At 44.6% G+C, this 20,978-nt stretch overlaps 1 protein-coding gene across 1 annotated transcript in view; it reads right to left on the reverse strand.

The window, feature by feature from the left end:
• ARCN1 (archain 1 coat protein complex I subunit delta) overlaps positions 1-19,928 on the reverse strand; it is a 29,764-nt gene extending 9,836 nt beyond the window's left edge. The window contains exons 1-6 of the mRNA XM_083162511.1: positions 19,807-19,928; positions 11,973-12,236; positions 4,963-5,142; positions 3,098-3,309; positions 2,842-3,006; positions 2,521-2,686 (exon numbers count right to left, since the gene is read on the reverse strand). Coding sequence (XP_083018637.1) covers positions 2,521-2,686; positions 2,842-3,006; positions 3,098-3,309; positions 4,963-5,142; positions 11,973-12,236; positions 19,807-19,809 — 990 coding nt within the window. The 5' untranslated portion in view covers positions 19,810-19,928. The remainder of the gene's footprint in view (positions 1-2,520; positions 2,687-2,841; positions 3,007-3,097; positions 3,310-4,962; positions 5,143-11,972; positions 12,237-19,806) is intronic.
• Between the last annotated feature and the right edge of the window lie 1,050 nt (positions 19,929-20,978).

The raw sequence follows: 20,978 nt of genomic DNA on the forward strand, positions 1-20,978 counted from the left end.
ACAAATGAAAATGAGCGCTATTATTGTATAAAAAATGTGAAGAAAAAGAAAAGGTTATAAGGAAGAAAGAAAAAGGAAAAAAGCACCTGAAAATAAAAGGTTAATGAATGTTTACAGCTCTTCTTGAGCTATATGATTGTCCGTAGTCAAGTCCGGCGGCCGCGGCATGGATGGCGGGTGAAGGCAGAATGGAGGTCCACAGGCACAGGCAGGGTGGACCTCCATTCTGCCTTCCCCTGTACCTGCCATCCAAGCCGCAGCCGCCGGACTTTTGGTGACGTCATCATCTACAGAGACCGGGCGGCTTTCGAGACACGCGGCTTTGCTTCTATGCTGCATTACAGCTTCTTCCCCGGGAGCAACTTGTGTCAGAGGTAAGGAAAGCACAGGACCACGGACAATCATATAGCTCAAGAAGAGCTGTAAACATTCATTAACCTATTAAATTTCAGGTGCTTTTTCCTTTTTCTTTCTTCCTTATAACCCTTTCTTTTTCTTCACATTTTTTATACAATAATAGCGCTCATTTTCTTTTGTACAATGCTTGAGAAGTATTCCCCAAATTACTGGGGAGTAGTCTTTCTACAACCCTTTTACATTACAGATGTACCCATGCTCATCATTGCTGCAGTCGCATCATACAGGTATCCCACCTGCACCATAAGAGTTGCACTTTAAGTGCACTTAAGGGCCAAACACACTGAGCAACTTTGAGCTGAAAGCGCAGCACAGTTCACTCGTTTGAGCTTTTCGCTCAAAAGCTGCACCATGTGTACGGGGCAGCGATGAGCGCTGATGCATGCCACCACACCATCGCTGGAAAGCCTTGCAACCCTGGGAGAAAAAAAAATGGCTCAGTGTGTACGCACTGAGCGATGGTCAGCCCTGTGATTTTCCCCATCATAGTTGTCTATACACTCTGGGCAAAATCACCCAGTGTGTATGGACCGTAAGGCAGTGTTTCCCAAACTTTTTTTTCTTCATGGCACTCCTAGGATAAAAAATTGGTACTTGTGTATTATCATGGCGCCCACGATTTCCATCGTATGGGCTCCTAAAAAACTCATTGCATCTCCCTGGTATATTGCAGCATGCGATGCGATTTTTAATTGTACAAGCACCCATGCCATGAGATGTGATGGGTGCTTACAATGAGATGTAACCGCCAGTATCCACGCCATCCCGAAGAGTGGTGAGTGCAGCGTGCACCGCGAGGGAGGCGGTACGCGTCCTCCGACCTTTTCATAACCCCCACTATCCATGTTGGCGTGGAGTTGATTTTAGATAGTGTGGCGAGCGCAGCGAGCCCAAATCGTGGCGAGCTCAGTGCGCCCCGCAGAATACGAGCCCGAAGCGTGGCGAGCGTACACGGATTACTTTATATGCATTCCGCGTCTGCTCGCCGCGCTTCGGGCTCGTATTCTCATACCCCCACTATCCACATCGGTGTGGAGTTGATTTGACAGGCAAAAGCACTGGTTTGGGCTATTACAATGACTATAAATAATTTGCATTGCTCCTGAACCACCAACTCAAGGCACCCCAGCAAGAATTCCGAGGCACCCAGTTTGGGAACCACTGCCTTAAGGCATACTAATGTATGAGGTTCCTAAGCATGTAACTTACACTGGGTGGCGAGTGCTCCACTAATGAAGACAAGAGTACAGTGCTCTGTAGCTGAGGATGTATATAGATAGAACTACAGAATACAATGTACATGTACTGTAGCATGACCTAAAAAGTGGCTCACTCACAGTACATTAAGGGGTAATACGAGCTGGCTCGTAAATAGTCGAATTCTGTCAGGGAACCGATGATGCGTCTCTGCACATAAGTATATATGAATATACGCATGCGCAGGGCTGCTCGTGGAGTATGACAGTTGCCGAGGCGTTTGCACAGGTAGGGCAGGGCGGGCACGGACATCAGCACGGAGCAGGGGACCGGCCAGCATTTTATGGTCGCCCCCATGAAAATGCTGGGCTTTCCCCTTGGGTCGCCGGCAATGCACCTACTGCATTGATCTATGCGCCATCGGAAGGATAGAGGAGCGTGGCTACATCTGTACATGCCAAGTTATAGAATATATTATTTCCCTTCCTAAACTACTGTACAAATGAGAACTATTACTCTTCACAAGGTACTTAGGGGGTTATTTTGGTTCACTCTGTCAAATTTCTTCTTAGACAAAACAATGTGCGCTGCAGGTGGGGCAGATGTTAATTGTGCAGAGAGAATTAGATTTGGGTGGGGATTTACTTCAAAGTGAGATCTATATTGCAGTGTAAAAATAAAGCAGTCAGTATTTACCCTGCACAGAAACAAAATAACTCACCCAAATCTAATTCTCTCTGCACATTTTACATCTGCCCCCCTGCAGTGCACATGGTTTTGTCCATCTAAGAAGGCCCTAAGTGTGTGTTGCCTCCAAATACTAATTACAATGTAGCTTGTAACAGTCATTTTGAAAGCTTCCAATATCACATATATAAACCTATGCATGGTGTTTCCACGTCTCACCTGAAGCTGCACCCCTTTCTTATCTTCATTGTCAACGTGCACACGGATCCTTCCAAACTTCTCATCGGCCACTCTGAGCATAATGAGCCCGTGCACTTCCATGTTCTGCAGCCCCCCATCCCTGCTGCAGGTTAAAGAGATTTTCTCTTCGACCTTCAAATGAACACTGAAAGAGAGGGATATTTAGCTACAGAAAGACCTTGCGTGTCTACGCAAGCAAATAAAACCAGGCAAGGAAAACCATCGGTCCTATAAAGAGTTCTACGCCTATATTTAGACACTTGGTTCATTAATGAAGAAATGATGGTTCCTGGCACTTACCTCTCTAAGTTGGCAGGTGGGGGCAAGACCTTTGCTGCTTCTGAAGGTCTCATGCTTGAAGACTGGTTAGCAACGGTCTCTCCTTCAGATTTGAGCTTGTCTACAAAATTATCCACTTCCTTTCCTTTGGCCCCGAGTTTCAGGGCTTTATTAGAGCCAGTAGGCCTAAAACAAACACACAGTAACATTTCATCTCACTGCACCACTTATACAGAGGAAGTATTTCCATGCAAGTCACATCATTTAGTGTTCTTACCTGCTGGGTATGGAAGCAGTCTTGGTCTTCTCAGGCTCCATTATATTCTCTGTTATCAACGCTGCTGCATTGCTGGACATAGAGGAACCCCCGGAGCTTCCGAACCCTCCAAACCCTGGAGGCTTTTTGCCCTGGCGCTCTGCATCCCGCCTAGCCTGCTGCAGCTCTTTTGCTTTTCGTCTCATCTCTGCCTTTGCCTCGCGCTCTTGGGTCTGTGGAGAGAATATGGAAAGTTATTTAATAAAGTAATCCCCCAGCCTGTGCGTCAGGTTATGGTTAAACTTTTTTCTTTTTTTAACTGAACTGAAAGTGTGCACAAATACAACTTCCGAAGTGAGTAAAGTAATGTGTCATCCACAGTTACTACAGGTAAAGTGGGATTTTGTTAGACTAAGGAGCCCATACACTGAGCCAATTTGGGCTGATTCCAAAGAGTCGGGCCAAATCGGCTCAGTTTTATGACTCCTCAGGTCCGATGCGCGACCCGTTGATCGGACCTGATGGCCATCCGACCACCTTAACGTGCGGCGGGCAGTAGGATCCTGCCAGCTGGTGGTGTTGACGCGCAGCTGGTAGCGGCGGGCAGCAGGGTCCGTCCGAGCAGCGGCTGGAGCTTGTAGCGGCATTTTGGTGGAATTCGGCTGCCGAATAACTTGAAATGAATAGCCGGACTTTGATTGGCTGAGACTTTCAGCCAATCAACATCCAGCCAGTCATTTCAAAATAATCAGCAGCCGCATCCCGCCGCTAAAAGCTCCAGCCGCCACCGCTCAGATAGTTCCCGCCACTACGAGCTAAACCACCACCTGGCCGGACACTGCCCGCCCCCCCACTACCGCAGCAGCTCCCCAGCAGTATTACATGCGATTTATTGCATGTATAATGGCACATCAAGTGCCAGATCGCATGTGAGCCTCCCGGGGAGCTGCTGGGGGGAGTTTTGGGCAAACTAGTCCGACTTGTCCTTCAAGTCGGCCCAGTGTAAGGGGGCCTTTAGGGTGGGATTGGGTTTAGCGGGGTAGTATATTTAGGTTAGTATAAAGCTACTGACAGACAATAATTTACTGTTTACTTCTTCCTATGGGGTTGTAGTAAACTTCCAAGTGCTATTATTCTAAAGCGGTGCTCCTTTCTCTCCTGTTGTTTTATAATGCCCGGATGGTGCCTTTGGGCAATTGTGTTTCAGTTATATTGACAAAGGGAGTCGATACATTTTCATTTACACTATATATTTTTTATTACTTCATGTATGTTCCAATTATTGCTGGATTCTACATGCTATGTAATATTTCATCTCTGGTCGGGGTTTTATTTTTGTTTGCTCAGAATTTATTTTGTTTTCTGTGTATAACATCTTGGAGCGTCCCAACAAATGGAATACCGGGACGTTTTCGCTCAGCTCGACAGGCGTAATTCAATGTTCCACCTGTTGAAAAGAGTTCAACAATACAGATCCGACTTGTTTTATAGTTGGATCTGTTGATGGAATCCGCCTTCAATGCGGTCAGAATTGAATAGGCGGCGGTCTGTATTTCCCATGTCAGAAATAGTGGCCTAGATTGAATGTCCTCTTGAATGACTTTTTGGATTTTAGGTGGTGTAGCACTGATGTGGTAACTGCTAATTCGTACATTGCACAGTCTACATCTGAGCTTTTCTGTACGGACTCATAACACATTATTGTCTCTTTGGCTACAAGTGACAGATTACAACTTGTTGCCTCTCAGCTTGAAATGCTTTCTGCCAATTGTGCACATTTTATTACTTGAATTCTATGCAGATTTTATCTAGCAATCCTTTTTCAGATTTCCACCTGGAAACCGAAGCTCTTATTGCAGCACGGAGACTCAAGAGCTGACACTCACCTCTCTGACTGCCCGGAACACCTTCTCTTCATGCGAGTCCATCTCTGTGAATGTTCGGATCTGGGCCAAGTTCACATTTTCTCTATATCCCAAAGCCACAATTTCATCAAATGCAAATATAAGATCAAAACAGTGGTCAGAGATCTCCGTCTCCTCCAGGGCTCTGCAGTATTCTGGAATCTGCCAAAAGATTACATTTAAAGGAAAATGAGCAGTATATCAGCATGAAAGTATTACACAGCGGCCCTTATTCAGATCTGATCGCAGTACAAGTTTGTTCTCAAAATGGGCAAAACCATGTGCACTGCAGGTGGGGCAGATGTAACGTGTAGTGTTAAATTTGGGTGGGGGGTGGGGGGTGGTGAAACGGATATATAAATTCCAGTGTAAAAATAAAGCAGCCAGTATTTACTCTGCACAGAAACAAAATAACTCACCCAAATCTAACTCTCTCTCTACAGGTTACATCTGCCCCACCTGCAGCTTTTGCCCATTTTGAGAAGAAATGTGTACTGCAATAAGATCTGAATAAGGCCAGCATGTGATCACTGCCTGAATAAATACAATAAGAACTGTCATTTCAAGAGCTTCATAATCTTTAGGCCGTCAATAATAAATTATTGGGCCTGATTCAGACAAAGCAGTGGATTGGCACAAACATGTGGAAGCAGTAGGGGGATGTGTGTTACAGGACACATAGGTGTACACATTACACTTCCCATGATTGGACAGGTTTGCGGGTGGGGGAGAAGGCCGCTATTTCTGCAGAAAAGCGGCCGGGATTGAATACCGCTCATGGTCTGAACATGCATCTGCTGCTTTGTAAAGTCACATTGTAAAGTGACTTGTGTGGAGAGGTTTCCAACACGGAGGTAACATGTGTTTGTTGTGTGTAAACCGTTTCTTTTATATATAGATATGGAAGAGTTATTACTGTTTATTTTCTATTTTTGAAATAATCCAAACATTCCAGCTACCAAGAAGTAACTCCTTGAGTAGGGTCTGGATAGAGATATATCAGATCAGGAAGGACAACGAGGTGATCAGTTTTCCTGAATCCGTCTGTTGTGGAATGTTACGCAGAGAATGGCCTGGATCTCTGGCATATAACTGTTTGTTATTGCTAGTTGGCAAGAGAGAATAAAGGAGGATTTCCTGAAATATGAAAAAAAGGAAACTAACATACAGAGGTGTCCTCGTACAGGACCTCAGGGTTGTGTGTGATATGGTGGAAATTTGGAGGATTAATGGGGTTTCTACTCATAGGAGAAGCAGAACGGTTTATTTATGTTAGCACACATACGAGTAGGGATCACAACGCGGTACTAGTCAACAATAACCAGTAGAGACTGGTAAACATATAATTAAGACAGGGCGCTCTGTAGACCTAGCAGACAATGCAAATGAAGCTGAAACTCTTGTGTGGAGGATAGGTCACAGCAGTAGGAATCTGTAGAGGACTCCGCAACATAACTGGAGCATGTGTACAACCCCAATAAAGCAAATTGGGCACTGTTAGGAACACCCGCAAGGAACGGCACACAGGAGCACACCGGAAACTGTTGCGAGCACCCAGCCATGGCGAGTGTCACTGAAAGCAACACCGTAGCTGATGGAGCACATGGGGATTGTGGAACCAAACTCCGGAACACAACCACTCCGGGGAATAAAGACTACAGTACAAGTTATAGCAAAGGGCAGTAGTCAGGAAGAGACTTAAATAGGGATGCTTATAGTCCACTGGGGTCAGGTGCAGGAATCAGGTCCAGGAAAGGCTAACTGAAGACAAGATGTCTGCACCCAGCAGTGCCGGACTCCACATGTGGAAACTAACAACCACTAGCAGCCAAACTGGTTATAGGCACAAGCAAGTAACTTGGAAAATAGATGTAAAGCCCTAAAGCAACAATGATGGATACAGTAATAGGGCCCACCTGTCCAAAGCATGACACCAAGTAGTGATTTGCTATGCTACACCGCGGCTTACTTTTGCCTGGAGTCGCACGTTGCATGGCTAAGTGTATAATGACACATCTAGAAGGTGACCACTCATTTTCCACAGCCTTAAAGACAAAGATTTTGGGATGATGGCCACAATGGCAGAGGCGAAAGCTGTTTAAGACCTATTCCCCAAGTTACTACAAGTCACCAGCAGTGCAGTAAAATGGACCGACACTATGACCTTTACCACTAGGTTCTTGATCTTTCACAGCCAATGAGAAGGAAACAAAGGACAACGTAACCTAGCTGGAAGTTCTATGGAATAGGCAGAGCATATATTCCCTTCATTCTGGTGTTATTATGATGTAAAAAGCCTTCGGTGTTCGAGTCTGTGCACAGGAACACTCCATCATTGTTTAGTCTTGGTTCTGGCGTTCGCCTATGGAATTTCTAGGTCCAGTTGAAAATCTCCTGTGTGCCACCTTGCCCAAGGAAGAATGCCTTTTGTGGACAAAATGAAGACTATTCATTACTGGCACCACTTTGTGACTGAAATATGCATGCTTTACACTGAATTGTTTTACGTTTTTCTTCTGAAAGGCTCAAATATCCAGCAAGGGCCAGTATAACTGAACTGCTAGGGACAGTGCCCTCATTCATTTTTCTGCATTAATGATCCATGCATATAGTCATCGCTTGAGACTGTTCTGGGTTTGGGCAGGTGTTCTGACTCTCTGGTCACCAGAATGGCATCTAAAGAAGGCCGCACCACGATAACTTCCTTTTGCAGAACGACAATATGATTTATTCAATTAGCCCTGAAAGCCGACTGTCATCTGGGATTTCCTTGCTCCCCCCAGATACATAACATGTGTTCGGGACCACACCCGTGCAAACACACTGGTACTTGAACTAATCCCGGATCCTATGCTTTCACCAGATAACACTGTAGGTAGATGAAAATGTCATGGTAAAAGTCTGCTTTTTTTTTTTCTCTACAAAAAATTTTCTGGAAAAATCAATTCCCCTAAATGGAAGACATGTGACTGATGAACCTGATGTTGAGCTATAAATACAAAACTGCCTAGACACACTGTAGGGACTTCATTTGGCAAGGACTTTCAGAAATACAGTATATTGATTGTGCTACTTCAAACAAAGAATGGTACTTGTTTCCTAGCACGGCACACACGATATTCAGTCGTATGGCATCGCATGCCATATGTCTGCATGCAATGCGATTTTAAAAATTGTATAAGCACCCTAATGGGTTTTTTCAATGGTAAATCGCCCCCCTATACGATTTTTAATTGTATAAGCACCCTAATGGGTTAAATGCACTCCCACGCCACCCCCACTATCAATGCCAACCCGAAGCGTGGCGAGCACAGCGGTACGCGTCCTCCGACCTTTTCATACCCCCACTATCCACGTCGGCATGGAGTTGATTGTATATAGTGTGGCGAGCCCCGCGAGGTGACGCGTATTACTTTACATGTATTCCGCGTCCGTTTGCCACACTTCGGGCTCGCCACACTATAGAAAATCAACTCCACGCCAACGTGGATAGTGGGGATATGAAAAGGTCGGAGGATGCGTACCGCTGCGCTCGCCGCGCTTCGGGTTGGCGTTGATAGTACGGGTGGCGTTGGGGTGCTTTTAACATTGTAAGCACCCATTACGGTACTTATACAATTATATATCTTATAGGGGGCACATTTAACATTGAAAACACCCATTAGGGTGCTTATACAATTTTAAATCGTATACCAATGTATAAGGCATACAATGGCATGGTATACAATTTTAAATTGTATAACATCGGCTGCCATAGCGTAACATCACATCGTATACCGTCGTATGCCTTATGGTATGTGATGCGATGGGCGCCGTGCTAGGAAACAAGTACCCAAAGAACTGTTCAAAAAGCACCTGATACATTTTCTACCAGTAGAACTTGAGTGGGGAGTTTCCGTGTCTCTGCATACTGTACTCTGGAATCCTAGAACCAATGGGACCCCCTGGAGTTACTTTAGGAAAAAATGACTGCAAAGACTTGGGTTCTGACTAACATTTCTAAGAAGGTACAAACAGCATATGTATGGCAACACCAAGCTGCTGAAAGTAGTGCTTCCTGAACAAATAGCTTTATACCTCAAGAAAACACTAGCAAGAAGAGAATAGAAAATGCTTAGTATTCCTGTGGTGGCAAATTACAAGATTTACCTCAGGTGACCTCGCTCTACACAGATATTTCAGTGAACACAAAAGCACCAACAAAATGGCAGCATGGTTAAACAATTCTTTAATTGTAGGTCAGTCACTCCTGTACGCACCATAGCAACTACTGTAATGGGGCCTGAACACAGGGAGATGAGCGTTCTGAGCTATGCTAGACCGCTCAGCACACATCGCTGCACAGGGATCTGTCAGGGCCAGTGTTCTCTGTTGAGAACACTGGCGATTATAGATTTGTCCAGCATGCTAGCCGGGGCAAAAACGGCGCACTGGGCCATGCATCGATATCCCCCCCCCCCCCCCCCCCCCACACACACACACACACACACACACACACACACACACACAGAGCGATGTTGGGGCATTTTCTAAGTGATCTAGTGAGATTGCTTAGAAAATGCCTGTGGGTCACTATGTGCGTAGGCCCCAGAACACTGCACATGACTCAGAGATACCAGAGGAGTTGTATATAGCTTTCCGGTCTCTACTCTCACTAAAGCATTATCCTATTTTATACTGTAGTTGCCATTAAGGGACTTTATTTTTTTATAATCTTTTTTATTGAGTTATAAAAGGGTACACATCTTATACAACAAAGAAAAGGGTCATCAGTTAGTAAAATTAACATATGTATTAATTTCAAGTCTAAAGTTCAAAATTGCAATATACAATATCTATGCTTTAATGGTGTTGAAATGAATAACATTGATAAATAGTCATATCAATAAATGATGTATATTCTGTAGAATCTGTTGTGTACTAAATTTTGCACAGTGACTACATCTACAAATTGTAATATAGTTGTGCATACAGTATATTACGTACAGAAGATCATTATACAATATATGTCTTTGAATATGCAAATAAACAATAAAGTTGGCAACTGTAAACTAAATAAAATCTTTCTATTTTATTATATAGGGATATTGTGTCAAATATTATGTAGAGTGTAAATTGGGAAAGTAATGCTGGCCATACATCAGAAAGATAGATCTTAAGATCGATTGCGCTCATGATTGTGTACAATTTCCCTTGAAATCCCCAGCAGTCCATGGTGGTTTTTGGACACACAATCTACTCAGAATCCATCATACAATCCATCTGCTGCATGATTGTATGATTGTGTTCACAAGATGTGCACACAATCTGCATACAATCCATCTTACAATCAATTGAGATTGTATGATTGGGTACAATATCTTTCTGATGTACGGCCACCTTAAGGTTAGGGTATAGGTGTTTAAGTGGGGATAATGTAGACAAAGTGAGATAGTGGGGGGAGAGGGGGTAAGTAAAGCTGGCCATACAGCAGAAAGATCGATCTTAAGATTGATTGCGCTCATGATTATGTCCAATTTCCCTTCAATTCCCCGGCAGCCCTTGGTGGTTTTTGGACACACAATCTGCATACAATTAATCTTACAATCAATTGAGATTGTATGATTGAGTACAATATCTTTCTGATGTATGGCCACCTTAAGGAGGTTAGATTATCTAATTGTAATTAAGTCTAGGGGGGGGGGGGGGGGGCGACTTTTTTTTTACCTTACTGGTACTAATTTACCATACATCACCTAAGTCACTCAGACACTGCCCAACAGATCAGGGAGATCTTTCATTTACAATGGATACTGCCAAATGTACTCAAGAGAGTGTGTGAGGGCTGATATAGGGCCTTATATAGAGATGCATGGGTACTAATGTAATATCTGGGCTCCCATTTTTTTATGAGACCGCGTGCGCTCGCCACACTATATAAAATCAACTCCATGCGTGGTTGGATAGTAGGGGGTATGAAAAAATGGGGTGCATTTAACATGGGAGCCCAGATAGTACATAAGTACCGATGCATGCTAAAGCCACTGCAGCTGCAAACTTGGTCTAGAGCTGACCTGGTGCCTTTCAAGGTAACTGCATCTCCTACGCCAGTCCAGTTCCCTAATTTGTGGTCGCTTATCCTGTGTCTCTATCTTTCCCCCTCAGTATTACATGTGTATCTCAATAAACAGTATAAAGTAATTTAAAATAAAATGAAAATAAACTAAATTGAAGAGGTTAACTATATGAGCTTCCAGTCCACTAGCAGTACCACACGGAAGAACTTTGTACCAGTCTATGAAACACTCAATCCAGCACATGTCAATGATTATCTCTACTACTCTCCCGCCACAGAGGTCTCCAGTTATTACTACTAAACCATTTGTGCCCCCCCCCCCAACCACTGTCGCCTCTGCACTGTAATTCGCTATCATGTTCCACCTGTAACCAACAAGGACGTCGCTTACAAAATAAGCGATTTTGAGCTTCAGAAGGGTGGCCTGGGTGTTCCCCCTAACACAACTGTAACCGGGACATACATTTGGCAAGTGTCGGGCTGTTTCCCATTTTGTCAGTTACCGAGTTAAGGGATTGGGGGAATCGAACAAGATAGAAACCCTCAATTACAACCCCAAAAAGAAGAATGGGATTACAGGGATTTATTATTAACATAGTGGTTTTATGACGATCCCCCAACGGATCATCTATGTTATCACCAAAACAAGGAATTAGGCAAAAGATGTATGGCCAACACAACTCAATATCGTGATCATACAACCTCGGCTAAATGCATACATTTAGGATTAAGGCTTCTTGATTTATTCACTAAAGTCTTGAGAACATCTAGTTAAAAAGGTTTTAATGGAAAATTCAAAATAGGTTAAAGCTAGGTAGCCATCGCTGCATAATGTACAAAGCCAGCCATTGAAACTAGAGGAATTGGTGTCCTCGGTGTGGGACTTGATCCCCATTAGGAAGGAATCTGGCCCTTAGGTTACATTACATACACTTACCACTCTGGAGAAAAGTCGGAGGGTCTCTAGGTCCTCTAGGATGTTGCTGTTCTTGGTGGTGATGAGGACCATGTATAGTTTTTCCATGGGCTGGTAGACATAACGCACGCTTTCTGTCTCCACAAAGGTGTGCTGTTTTCCTGTGTTCATTAGTTTTGGGAAAGCTGCCAAAAGTCCTTCAATGCGAGTGCGAGTCATTTCCACGAACTGTCGCGATACTATGGCCTTGCCCACCTTCGTACATACTGCGGCAGCGAGCAGCACCTGCAAAAAGGATAAACGTAAATAAGGATTCTGGTGCCTCCGACATCGCGCTACTGACAACTGATCAGCATTTTGTTGTACAGCATACAAAATACAATAATGCAACAAATTCGCTCTTCTTATAGACTATTAGCAATTCATTTTGTGTACACTGGAGCAGAGGAGCAGGTTCCAGCGGAGGGAACGCCTCACTATTCAGGTAATGGCGAGACCACTTCAATCAGGAAACTTTAATATAGAATGCTCTAACAGGTACCTGGAAGTTGGGAATTTTAAAATGTACTTCAAAGAGCTCGAGAGCCACCCCCTCCAGACACCCATTGGGTTCCAGAGTATTTCTCTAACAGAACTCCAAGGAGAACAATCATTCTAAAGCCCCTCAAACATTACTGCGACTTCTCCCCTTGGACCTGTTGACCAATAGCGCTAGACTTATTGACTAACAACCCTAGCCTCATACCTGTCTCACTGGCCCGCCTGTCCTGCAGAGTGCTTTAGCATCATGGATTGTAATGAGCCCCTTCAATTGGAAAAGAGTCCAGCAAAGTTTGACTGAGTATATTCTGCCTAAGTGCGTAACCAAATGAAGGCCACAGAAAAGCACTGGTGTCCAGTGAGGATTCATACAGGAATTAATACCAGGTACTGCATGTAGTGGAGCCTTTCACTGTATAATCTAAGCTTGGGTAGCCACCTCCAGTCCTCGAGAGCTACCAACAGTTGTTTTCCAGATTTCCTCACAGAGGGGTAGATTTATTAAGCTCGGTGAAGTGATAAAATGTCTGGTTTTTATCACCAGCCAATCAGCTCCTACCCTCTCATTTTTCAAACCAAGCCTGTAACTTCACAGGTAGGAGCTGATTGGCCGGTGATAAAAACCAGACAGTTTATAACTTCACGATGTATGGAAAAAGAAAGGGTTTGTGGAGCGCTCAGAATTTAGTAAAATTAAAAAATTTGGTAAATTAAATATAAAAAATGGAATGATCAATTGGGTATCACATGAAAATACAATTCATTTAATTATTTATATAAAATAATGACACAATAATTAAAACTATATAAAAATGAGTATTGCACTTATTATAATATACTCAATGGCATACAGTGGACCACTTAATGGGAAAATAGGAAAATAAAAGGACAATGGATACTTATATGAGTCCCGCTTGTTCCAAGATTATGCTCTCCTCCCGTTGGATATTGGTAGTCGTCAGAAAGGATAGGGGAAAGGGGGGTGATCCGGATTGGACTGGTGTTGGGGTGTCCGTATGTCCTGCTGGAGACCTTGTTATTCAATCCAATGGTGGGCAAAGATGGAATACCTCACTTCTCGGATAGGCTCCAAAGATTGAGCAGGTGGTTACCCGAATTGTAATCCAGTTTAGGGGTTCCGAATCAATAGTGGAGTAATTCGTGAAACAAAGGGAACAAGAGCAGAGCTGGTTCAAGGGGGGTTAGTAGGGGTGTCCAGAGTCCAAGTGGTGTGGTTCTGCCTGACGCGTTTCGTTGTGCTGAGACAACTTTATCATAACTTCACCAAGCTTAATAAATCTACCCAGAAGTGAAGTAATTAGCTCCACCTGTGGATCTTTTAAAATGTGGGTACTTGTTTAGTTTCAGGGCAGCAGCATGGCAGCGCATCTGGAGTCCCCTTGCGGGGCACGCTGCGCTCACCAACGCTACGGGCTCGGTGGCTCGCTACGCTCGCCACACTATCTAAAATCAACTCCATGTCAACGTGGATAGTGGGGGTATGAACTATCCACGTTGGCATGGAGTTTATTTAGTTTATATTAGAAAGTTTGCTGAGTGCCGAACCTGGAAGTAGTGCGTGGCCATGTGTCAGTGAGTAATGAGTGCACCTGTGCAGCAGCTAGGTTGTCTGGAAAATGTGAACTGTTGGTAGCTCTCGAGGACTGGTGTTGGCATTCTGGCCACTGACGCTAAGGCCACATCTGAATTGAATGCAGTGCTTGATGTTTAGAAGCAATCGCCATCCTCCTATTTGTATGGAGACTATGGGGAACCCCGTCCTCAAGGGGAATTGTAGTTCTAGGAGAACATGTCAGCTATGGCTGTAGCTACTAGGAAACAAACTCCATCTGCGCATTTCCATCACTGCCCATTCCTTATGGATTACATATTTGGCCTCTGACTATTTTTTAGAACTGTGGTCCTCAAAGAACGATTTCTAAACTATTACAGATGTTGACACATTCACCCTCATACAGTTTAGCAACATTTCCATTTGACCCAGTGAAAACATCCCAGGCTAGTGACCTCCAAACTTTTAGGAATCACAGCGTCCTAGAGTTAAGGTGCGCACACACTAGAAGATACTCTAAACCAGGGATGGGGAACCTTTGGCCCCCCAGCTGTTGAACTAAACATTCCAGCATGCCTGCTTCAGTTTTATAATTTGGTGATGCTAAAACTGCTGTAAGGCATGCTGGGATGTGTAGTTCAACAGCTGGAGGGCCAAAAGGTTCCCCATCCCTGCTCTAAATGATATGCACGATAACGTTCAGTCATAATGACATTTCCGTGCATTTAGTCGACAGCTAAATTATCCGACAGCCCTGAGTCCCGTTGGGCACAACTTCGCTGGGTATACATATGTCTTGTTGCACCCAGCATATCAGATTTTTTTTTCAGCATCCCCTAGCCCAAACGTTTCTTATTTAGAAATTCTGAAACAAAAATATCACATTGAGACCACTTTCACACTGCCTAAACATTTAAAAAAAACAGTATTTTAAAGCGGTATTTAAAACGGGTCTGAGCCTTCACATTGCAGCAGATTACCATTTTAACCCCTTCACGACATATGACGTATATATACGTCATATGGCCGTTGCGGGGGAATCAAGCCAGCTCACGGAGTGAGCTGGCTTGAAAGAGAGCAGGTAATGGCTGTATATTACAGCCAGGTCCCTGCTCTCACGGCCGCGAGCGGCGAGTTCGCCGATCGTGGCCGTTTAACCCTTTAAGCACCGCGGGCAAAGCGCCCGCAGTGCTTAAATAGCTGATCGGAGGGGGGGCGCCCCCCTCCGGGCCGATCGGGGCCCCCCGCAGCGAGATCGGAGGGTGCCGATCGGTTGCCATGGTAGCCAGGGGTCTAATGTAGACCCCTGTGCTGGCCGTATATGCATACCTATTGCATCCTCCGGCAGGATGTAATAGGAAGTGCATAAAATCACTACGTTCAGCCATAGAGCTCTATGGCTGAACCTAGTACAGGCGATCGCGCCCCCTAGTGGTCAAGTACACTAGGGGGCCTTGTAGTAAAAGTAAAAAAAAAAAGTTGAAAAATAAAAAAAAATAAATATTAAAAGTTCAAATCACCCCCCTTTCCCCATTTCCAAATAAAAATAAAAAAAAAATAAAAAAAATAAACATATTTGGTATCGCCGCGTTCCTAAAAGTCCGATCTATTAAAATATAACATTAGTTATCCCGCACGGTTAAAGGCGTAAACGGGAAAATAATCCCCAACGCCAAAACTACGTTTTTTTGGGCATCGCGTACCCAAAAAAAAATAACTAAAAGAGATCAGAAAGTCGCCCATATCCCATAATGGTATTAATTAAAAAGTACACTTCAGCCCGCAAAAAATGAGCCCTCACCCAGGTCCGTAGGTGGAAAAATAAAAAAGTTATAAGCCGCAGAACATGGCGACGCAACGCAAATTAGAAAAACCGTAAAAGTTGCGATTTTTTTTTTAGTGGTAAAACATAACGAAAACTATATAAGTTTGGTATCGCCAGAATCGTAACGACCCATAGAATAAAAGATAACCCATCATTTTAAACGAACTATGAACTCCAAAAAAACCGTAACCAGCGCAAAAATTGTGCAATGGCGTTTTTTTTTTTTTTTTTACCCCACATTGAATTATTTCCTGATTCCCCAGAATATTATACGGTATAGTAAATGGTACCATTACAAAGTACAACTTGTCCCGCAAAAAAAAAGCCCTCATGTGTCTATATAGCCGGAAAATTAAAAAAGTTACGCTTATTTGAACGCAAGGAGGAAAAAAAAAAAAAAAAATTACCTTAAAAGGCAATGTCGTGAAGGGGTTAAATACCATTCACATCAGTCAACCCGTTTAATCCCCTCAACACGTTTCAAGGCAGAATGCAGGGGACAGCCTATCACAGGTCTGTTGATTTTACTAAATACCGTTTCAGAGCCATTCTCACTGCATAAAAAACGGCTCTGAAACGTGTAGGACTCTGCTTTTTAAACGTTTTGAAATACCAGTTATCTTTAACCGGTAAATTAACTCTGGTGTTTTCCCACTGCAGCCTTAAATGTTTTAAAATGGAAAAAAATGGCAATATACCATTTAACAAGTGCGGTGTGAAAGGGGTATGGGTAAATTGTGTTCACACGTAATCATTAGGTTCAATTACGTAGTGAGGGACAGGATTTGCTTCGGTTTGTCCACATGTTTTAAGATAGGAAGTTACAAGCACTGTTTTTTCATATATACCAACAATCCAGGGCACCCCTGCATGGGCCTAGAGCACCTGAATTGGGAACCACTGTCCTAGGTGTTTCGTTAACCCTTCCCGATTGATTACTAGAAGAATGATCTAGATCAGCATTTCTCAAACTGTGGGTCCCGACCACCTCAGCATGGGGTCAGGACAGGCTAATATGTCTCCAGAGGAGGGAGAGGGTAAGTAAACACTCACTGCCGCCCTCTCTTCCACCACCCTGTCACCCCTTTTCATCCTCCCATTAGCCACTGCTTCTCTTTTACAAAAGTGGTCACTTCACTGACCACACTTGTGGCAGCCATTCTGTGGTAATTTGCTGGGGTCCTGTAATAATGTTTATATCGCCTTATGGAGTTCCAGAGCAACATAGTTTGAGAACCCCTTCTCTAGATTACCTGAAGATTTCTTAAAGAATAGTTTACGGTCTTAATGGAAAATCTGCTAATGGATGAGGGTAAATGACAATTGACCATTTACCCCTAAAGACTAGAAAACTGAAAGAAAAATGTTGTTCAAACAAATTGGTTAATTCCATGATTTAACCAATTTGTCTGAATGACAGGTTTTATGTGGGAGCAAATGGCATCTCGCAAAAAATAAAATAAAAAAAAAAGTTTTTAAAAAGTTGTTTTAACCAGGCCTGTCCAACGTTGGCCCTCCAGATGTTGTGAAACTACACATCCTAGCATGCTTTGCAATAGTTTTAGCATTCTTTAATAGCAAAACTGTGGCAAAGCATGCTGGGATGTGTAGTTTCACAACATCTGGAGGGCCAACGTTGGACAGGCCTGGTTAAAACAACTTATCACACCCAAAAATTCTAAGAAATTTTTAAAGCCAAATCCATCACATATCCAATAACTGTAAGATGCAGCATTTTCACATCTATAGTAGTTACCAAGCTGTTACCATGGTAATCGTCAGCAACTCTTTGGCCGTATCCCCCAGTTCAAGATCCCTCAAGATCATCCTCAAGCCATAAATAACTTTTGGACAGCCTGCATGGTTTTCTTCTGCTCGAATCCCAAAACAAATGCCACTTCTATTGCCCGGGCACCCACCTCCCTCCTGTGACTTTGCCAAACCAGGAGATTAATATATTACGGTGCCATAGTGAGGGGAAGTGGACATTCCTGCTGCAGCAACACAGGACAGAAGACATTACAGATAAACAATATTAGCCGCTATTTCACAATAGAAAAGGACAAAGTTACCTGGCTGACACACACACAAAGGTCAATTCCCACTGTATAATTGCAGGAATATGGGACAGAAGGTTGGTGCAGGGATTAGCTTGAGACTCACAGCACAGGGGTCCTGGGATTAGTGATCACCAAAGACCTGTTGGCGTGAAGTTTGGCTAGCGCTCAGAATATGGGTTTCACTAACCGTTTCCTGTCCAATGAGTGTGGTATGGTAAATATTTACTTATGTCAGGTTAAATTACAAGCTTATATGCAGGTTAGTGTAGAGCAGTGGTTCTCAACCTTGGTCCTCCAGTACCCCCAACAGTTCACGTTTTCTAGGTCACCAAGCAGGTGCACTCATTACACACTGACAGGTACTCTTTACTTAGCACGGCGCCCATCGCGGCCATCGCGGGCATTGAATGCACTAAAAAAATCGGGTGCGACGCGACCGACGCGATTTCCCATAGGAAACAATGTTAAATGTCTCAATTGACCCGATTTTCCCATAGGAAACAATGTTAAATGGCCCACAGAGGCCAAATAGGCACCCTGAAGTGTGAAATGGACCCCACAATTGTTAACGCCACCCCACGATCAACGTGAACCCGAAGCGTGGCGAGCCCGCGAGGGGCGGCGGTACGTGTCCTACGACCTTTTTATACCCCCACTATCCACGTCAGCGTGGAGTTGAGAATAGAATAGCCTGAAGCGTGGCGAGCGCAGCGAGCCCCGCGAGGGGACGCGGATACCTGTGAAGCCCGCGAAGGGACGCGTTTACCTGTGAAGGTATCCGCGTGCTGCGCTCGCCACACTATTCTATTCTCAACTCCACGCCGACATGGATAGTGGGGGTATGAAAAGGTCGTAGGACGTGTACTGCTGCGCTCGCCACGCTTCGGGTTGACGTTGATCGTGGGGTGGCGTTAACAATTGTGGGGGCCATTTCACACTTCAGGGTGCCTATTTGGCCTCTGTGGGCCATTTAACATTGTTTCCTATGGAAAAATCGGGTCAATTGAGGCATTGAATAGGAAAATCGGGTCAATTGAGACATTTAACATTGTTCCCTATGGGAAATCGCGGGCATCGCGTCGCACCCGATTTTTAGTGCATTCCATGCCCGCAATTTTTTTACCTGCGATGCCCACGATCAAAATCGTGGGCGCCGTGCTAGGTAAAGAGTACCCACTGACACATTTTAAAATATCCACGCGTGGCGCTAATTATTTCAATTGTGAATCTGTGTGTACACATGGAAAACATTAACTGTTGGAGGTAGTTGAGAACCACTGGTGTAGACCTTTACTGCGGAGTTTGTACATTCTCTTCTGGGTGCTCTACTCTACTCGAAACACACATAGTAACCATACAGGTGGCTTTGCATAAACACCAGAGTATATCCATGCAGTACAGGGTATACAGTGTGTAAGCTCCATTGCTGCAGCCACTGATGTGAATGACTACTCTGTACAGCGCTACACAATATGCGTGCGCTATAAGTAACTGGTAATACAGCTACACTACAATCATTGAGTTATGTTTCTCCCAATAAACTGTATTACAGTGACCTGTCACAGGAAGGATAAGGCAGCACAGTGACATCAGTCATCCCATAGCAGCAGCTGTCAGTGCCAGCCCCCTGCCCGCCATCACTCCCTCAGCCAGGGTGCCCACTGCATGGGCCCAGCTGCCCCCCCTGTGCCCCTTCCCCTGTCACACATCAGCCTGGACCAGACCCTAAACATCCCCCGACAGTGTCACCAGCTCAACTGCTACTACCACCACCCGCGTCTACCGGACTCCCCCTGCCCGCACACTACCAAAGCCCTGGTTCCTGCCGTCCCCACACAGCCCGTCACCGGCTCTTACCATGGTTGCGGGAATCCGAGACGGGTACGGGGCCTGTCTGGCTGATTGGCCTCTGACGGTCCTCCACACAATATGGCAGTCCCGGAGCCACGTCTTCAACAGGAAGCTGCGTGAGATCCGGGGAGGCCGAGTAAGGGCACGTCGGAAAAAACTAGTAGGAGGAGGCGGCGACCGACATCTTTGAAGCGGGAGCTGCCCTTAGTTTACACTACCTGTAACTGCTGATGATGTGTCATTAGCAAAAGTACAAAGGCAGGGATGCGAAAAACATTACAGGAGACGTAACCTTCTACATGACCGCAAAAAAAAAAAAAAAAAGATGTTTAATAGATAGATAGCTAACCAGGGCTTAAAGTGGTCATGCAGAGATGGGGTAGCATATAAGTACCCTAATTTTTCTATGCCACCTAATTACACCCCCCCCCCCTACCCCCATTAGGCAGCGACAATGCCAGTGATAGGGTGTGTTTGGCATCCCCGTGCAAACTAGAATGTTTTTCTGGGAGAATTACTGTGCAGGGCCAATGTGGAGGTTATAATGTTCCACCTCACCATTACATACTTCCCAACTGTCCCTTTTTTCACAGGACCGTCCTGGTATTTTGGGGCGATCCCACCCACCGCCCGGGGCCGCCAGTGTCCCGCGGCAGGGGGGGGGGGGTGTTGGAAGTCCCCCCAGCCTGTGAGCCTGAAAGGTTGAGGTATGCCATTAGAGGTGGTGGAACACAGTTCCACCCCGTTCCCCCTCACTATGGGGTAGATGTATGAAACAATGATAAGGCAGGAGAAGTGAACCAGAGGAGGTGGCCCACTGCAGCCAATAAGCACTGAAGTAACATCTATAATTTGCATAATATAAAATTATACAAAGCAGCTAATTGGTTGCCATGGGCCACTTCTCCTCTGACTCACTTCTCCTCCCATATAACTGCTTAATACATCTACCCCATTAACCCCATAACCAGGGGCGTAACTACCATAGGTGCAGGGGGTGCAGCTGCTATGGGGCCCGAGCTGAAGGGGGCCCATCTATGCTGTCAAACTAATATGTTTTGCATACATTTTCTCACCATCAGTTGCTATATAGGGGGCCCTTACAAACTATTGCTATGGGGCCTACGAATATCTAGTTATGCCTCTGCCCATAACATGTATGAGAAAACAAGTTGCTA

This window comes from Crinia signifera, chromosome 19 (assembly GCF_055691185.1).
Source record: "Crinia signifera chromosome 19, ASM5569118v1, whole genome shotgun sequence".
Taxonomy (NCBI): Eukaryota; Metazoa; Chordata; class Amphibia; order Anura; family Myobatrachidae; genus Crinia; species Crinia signifera.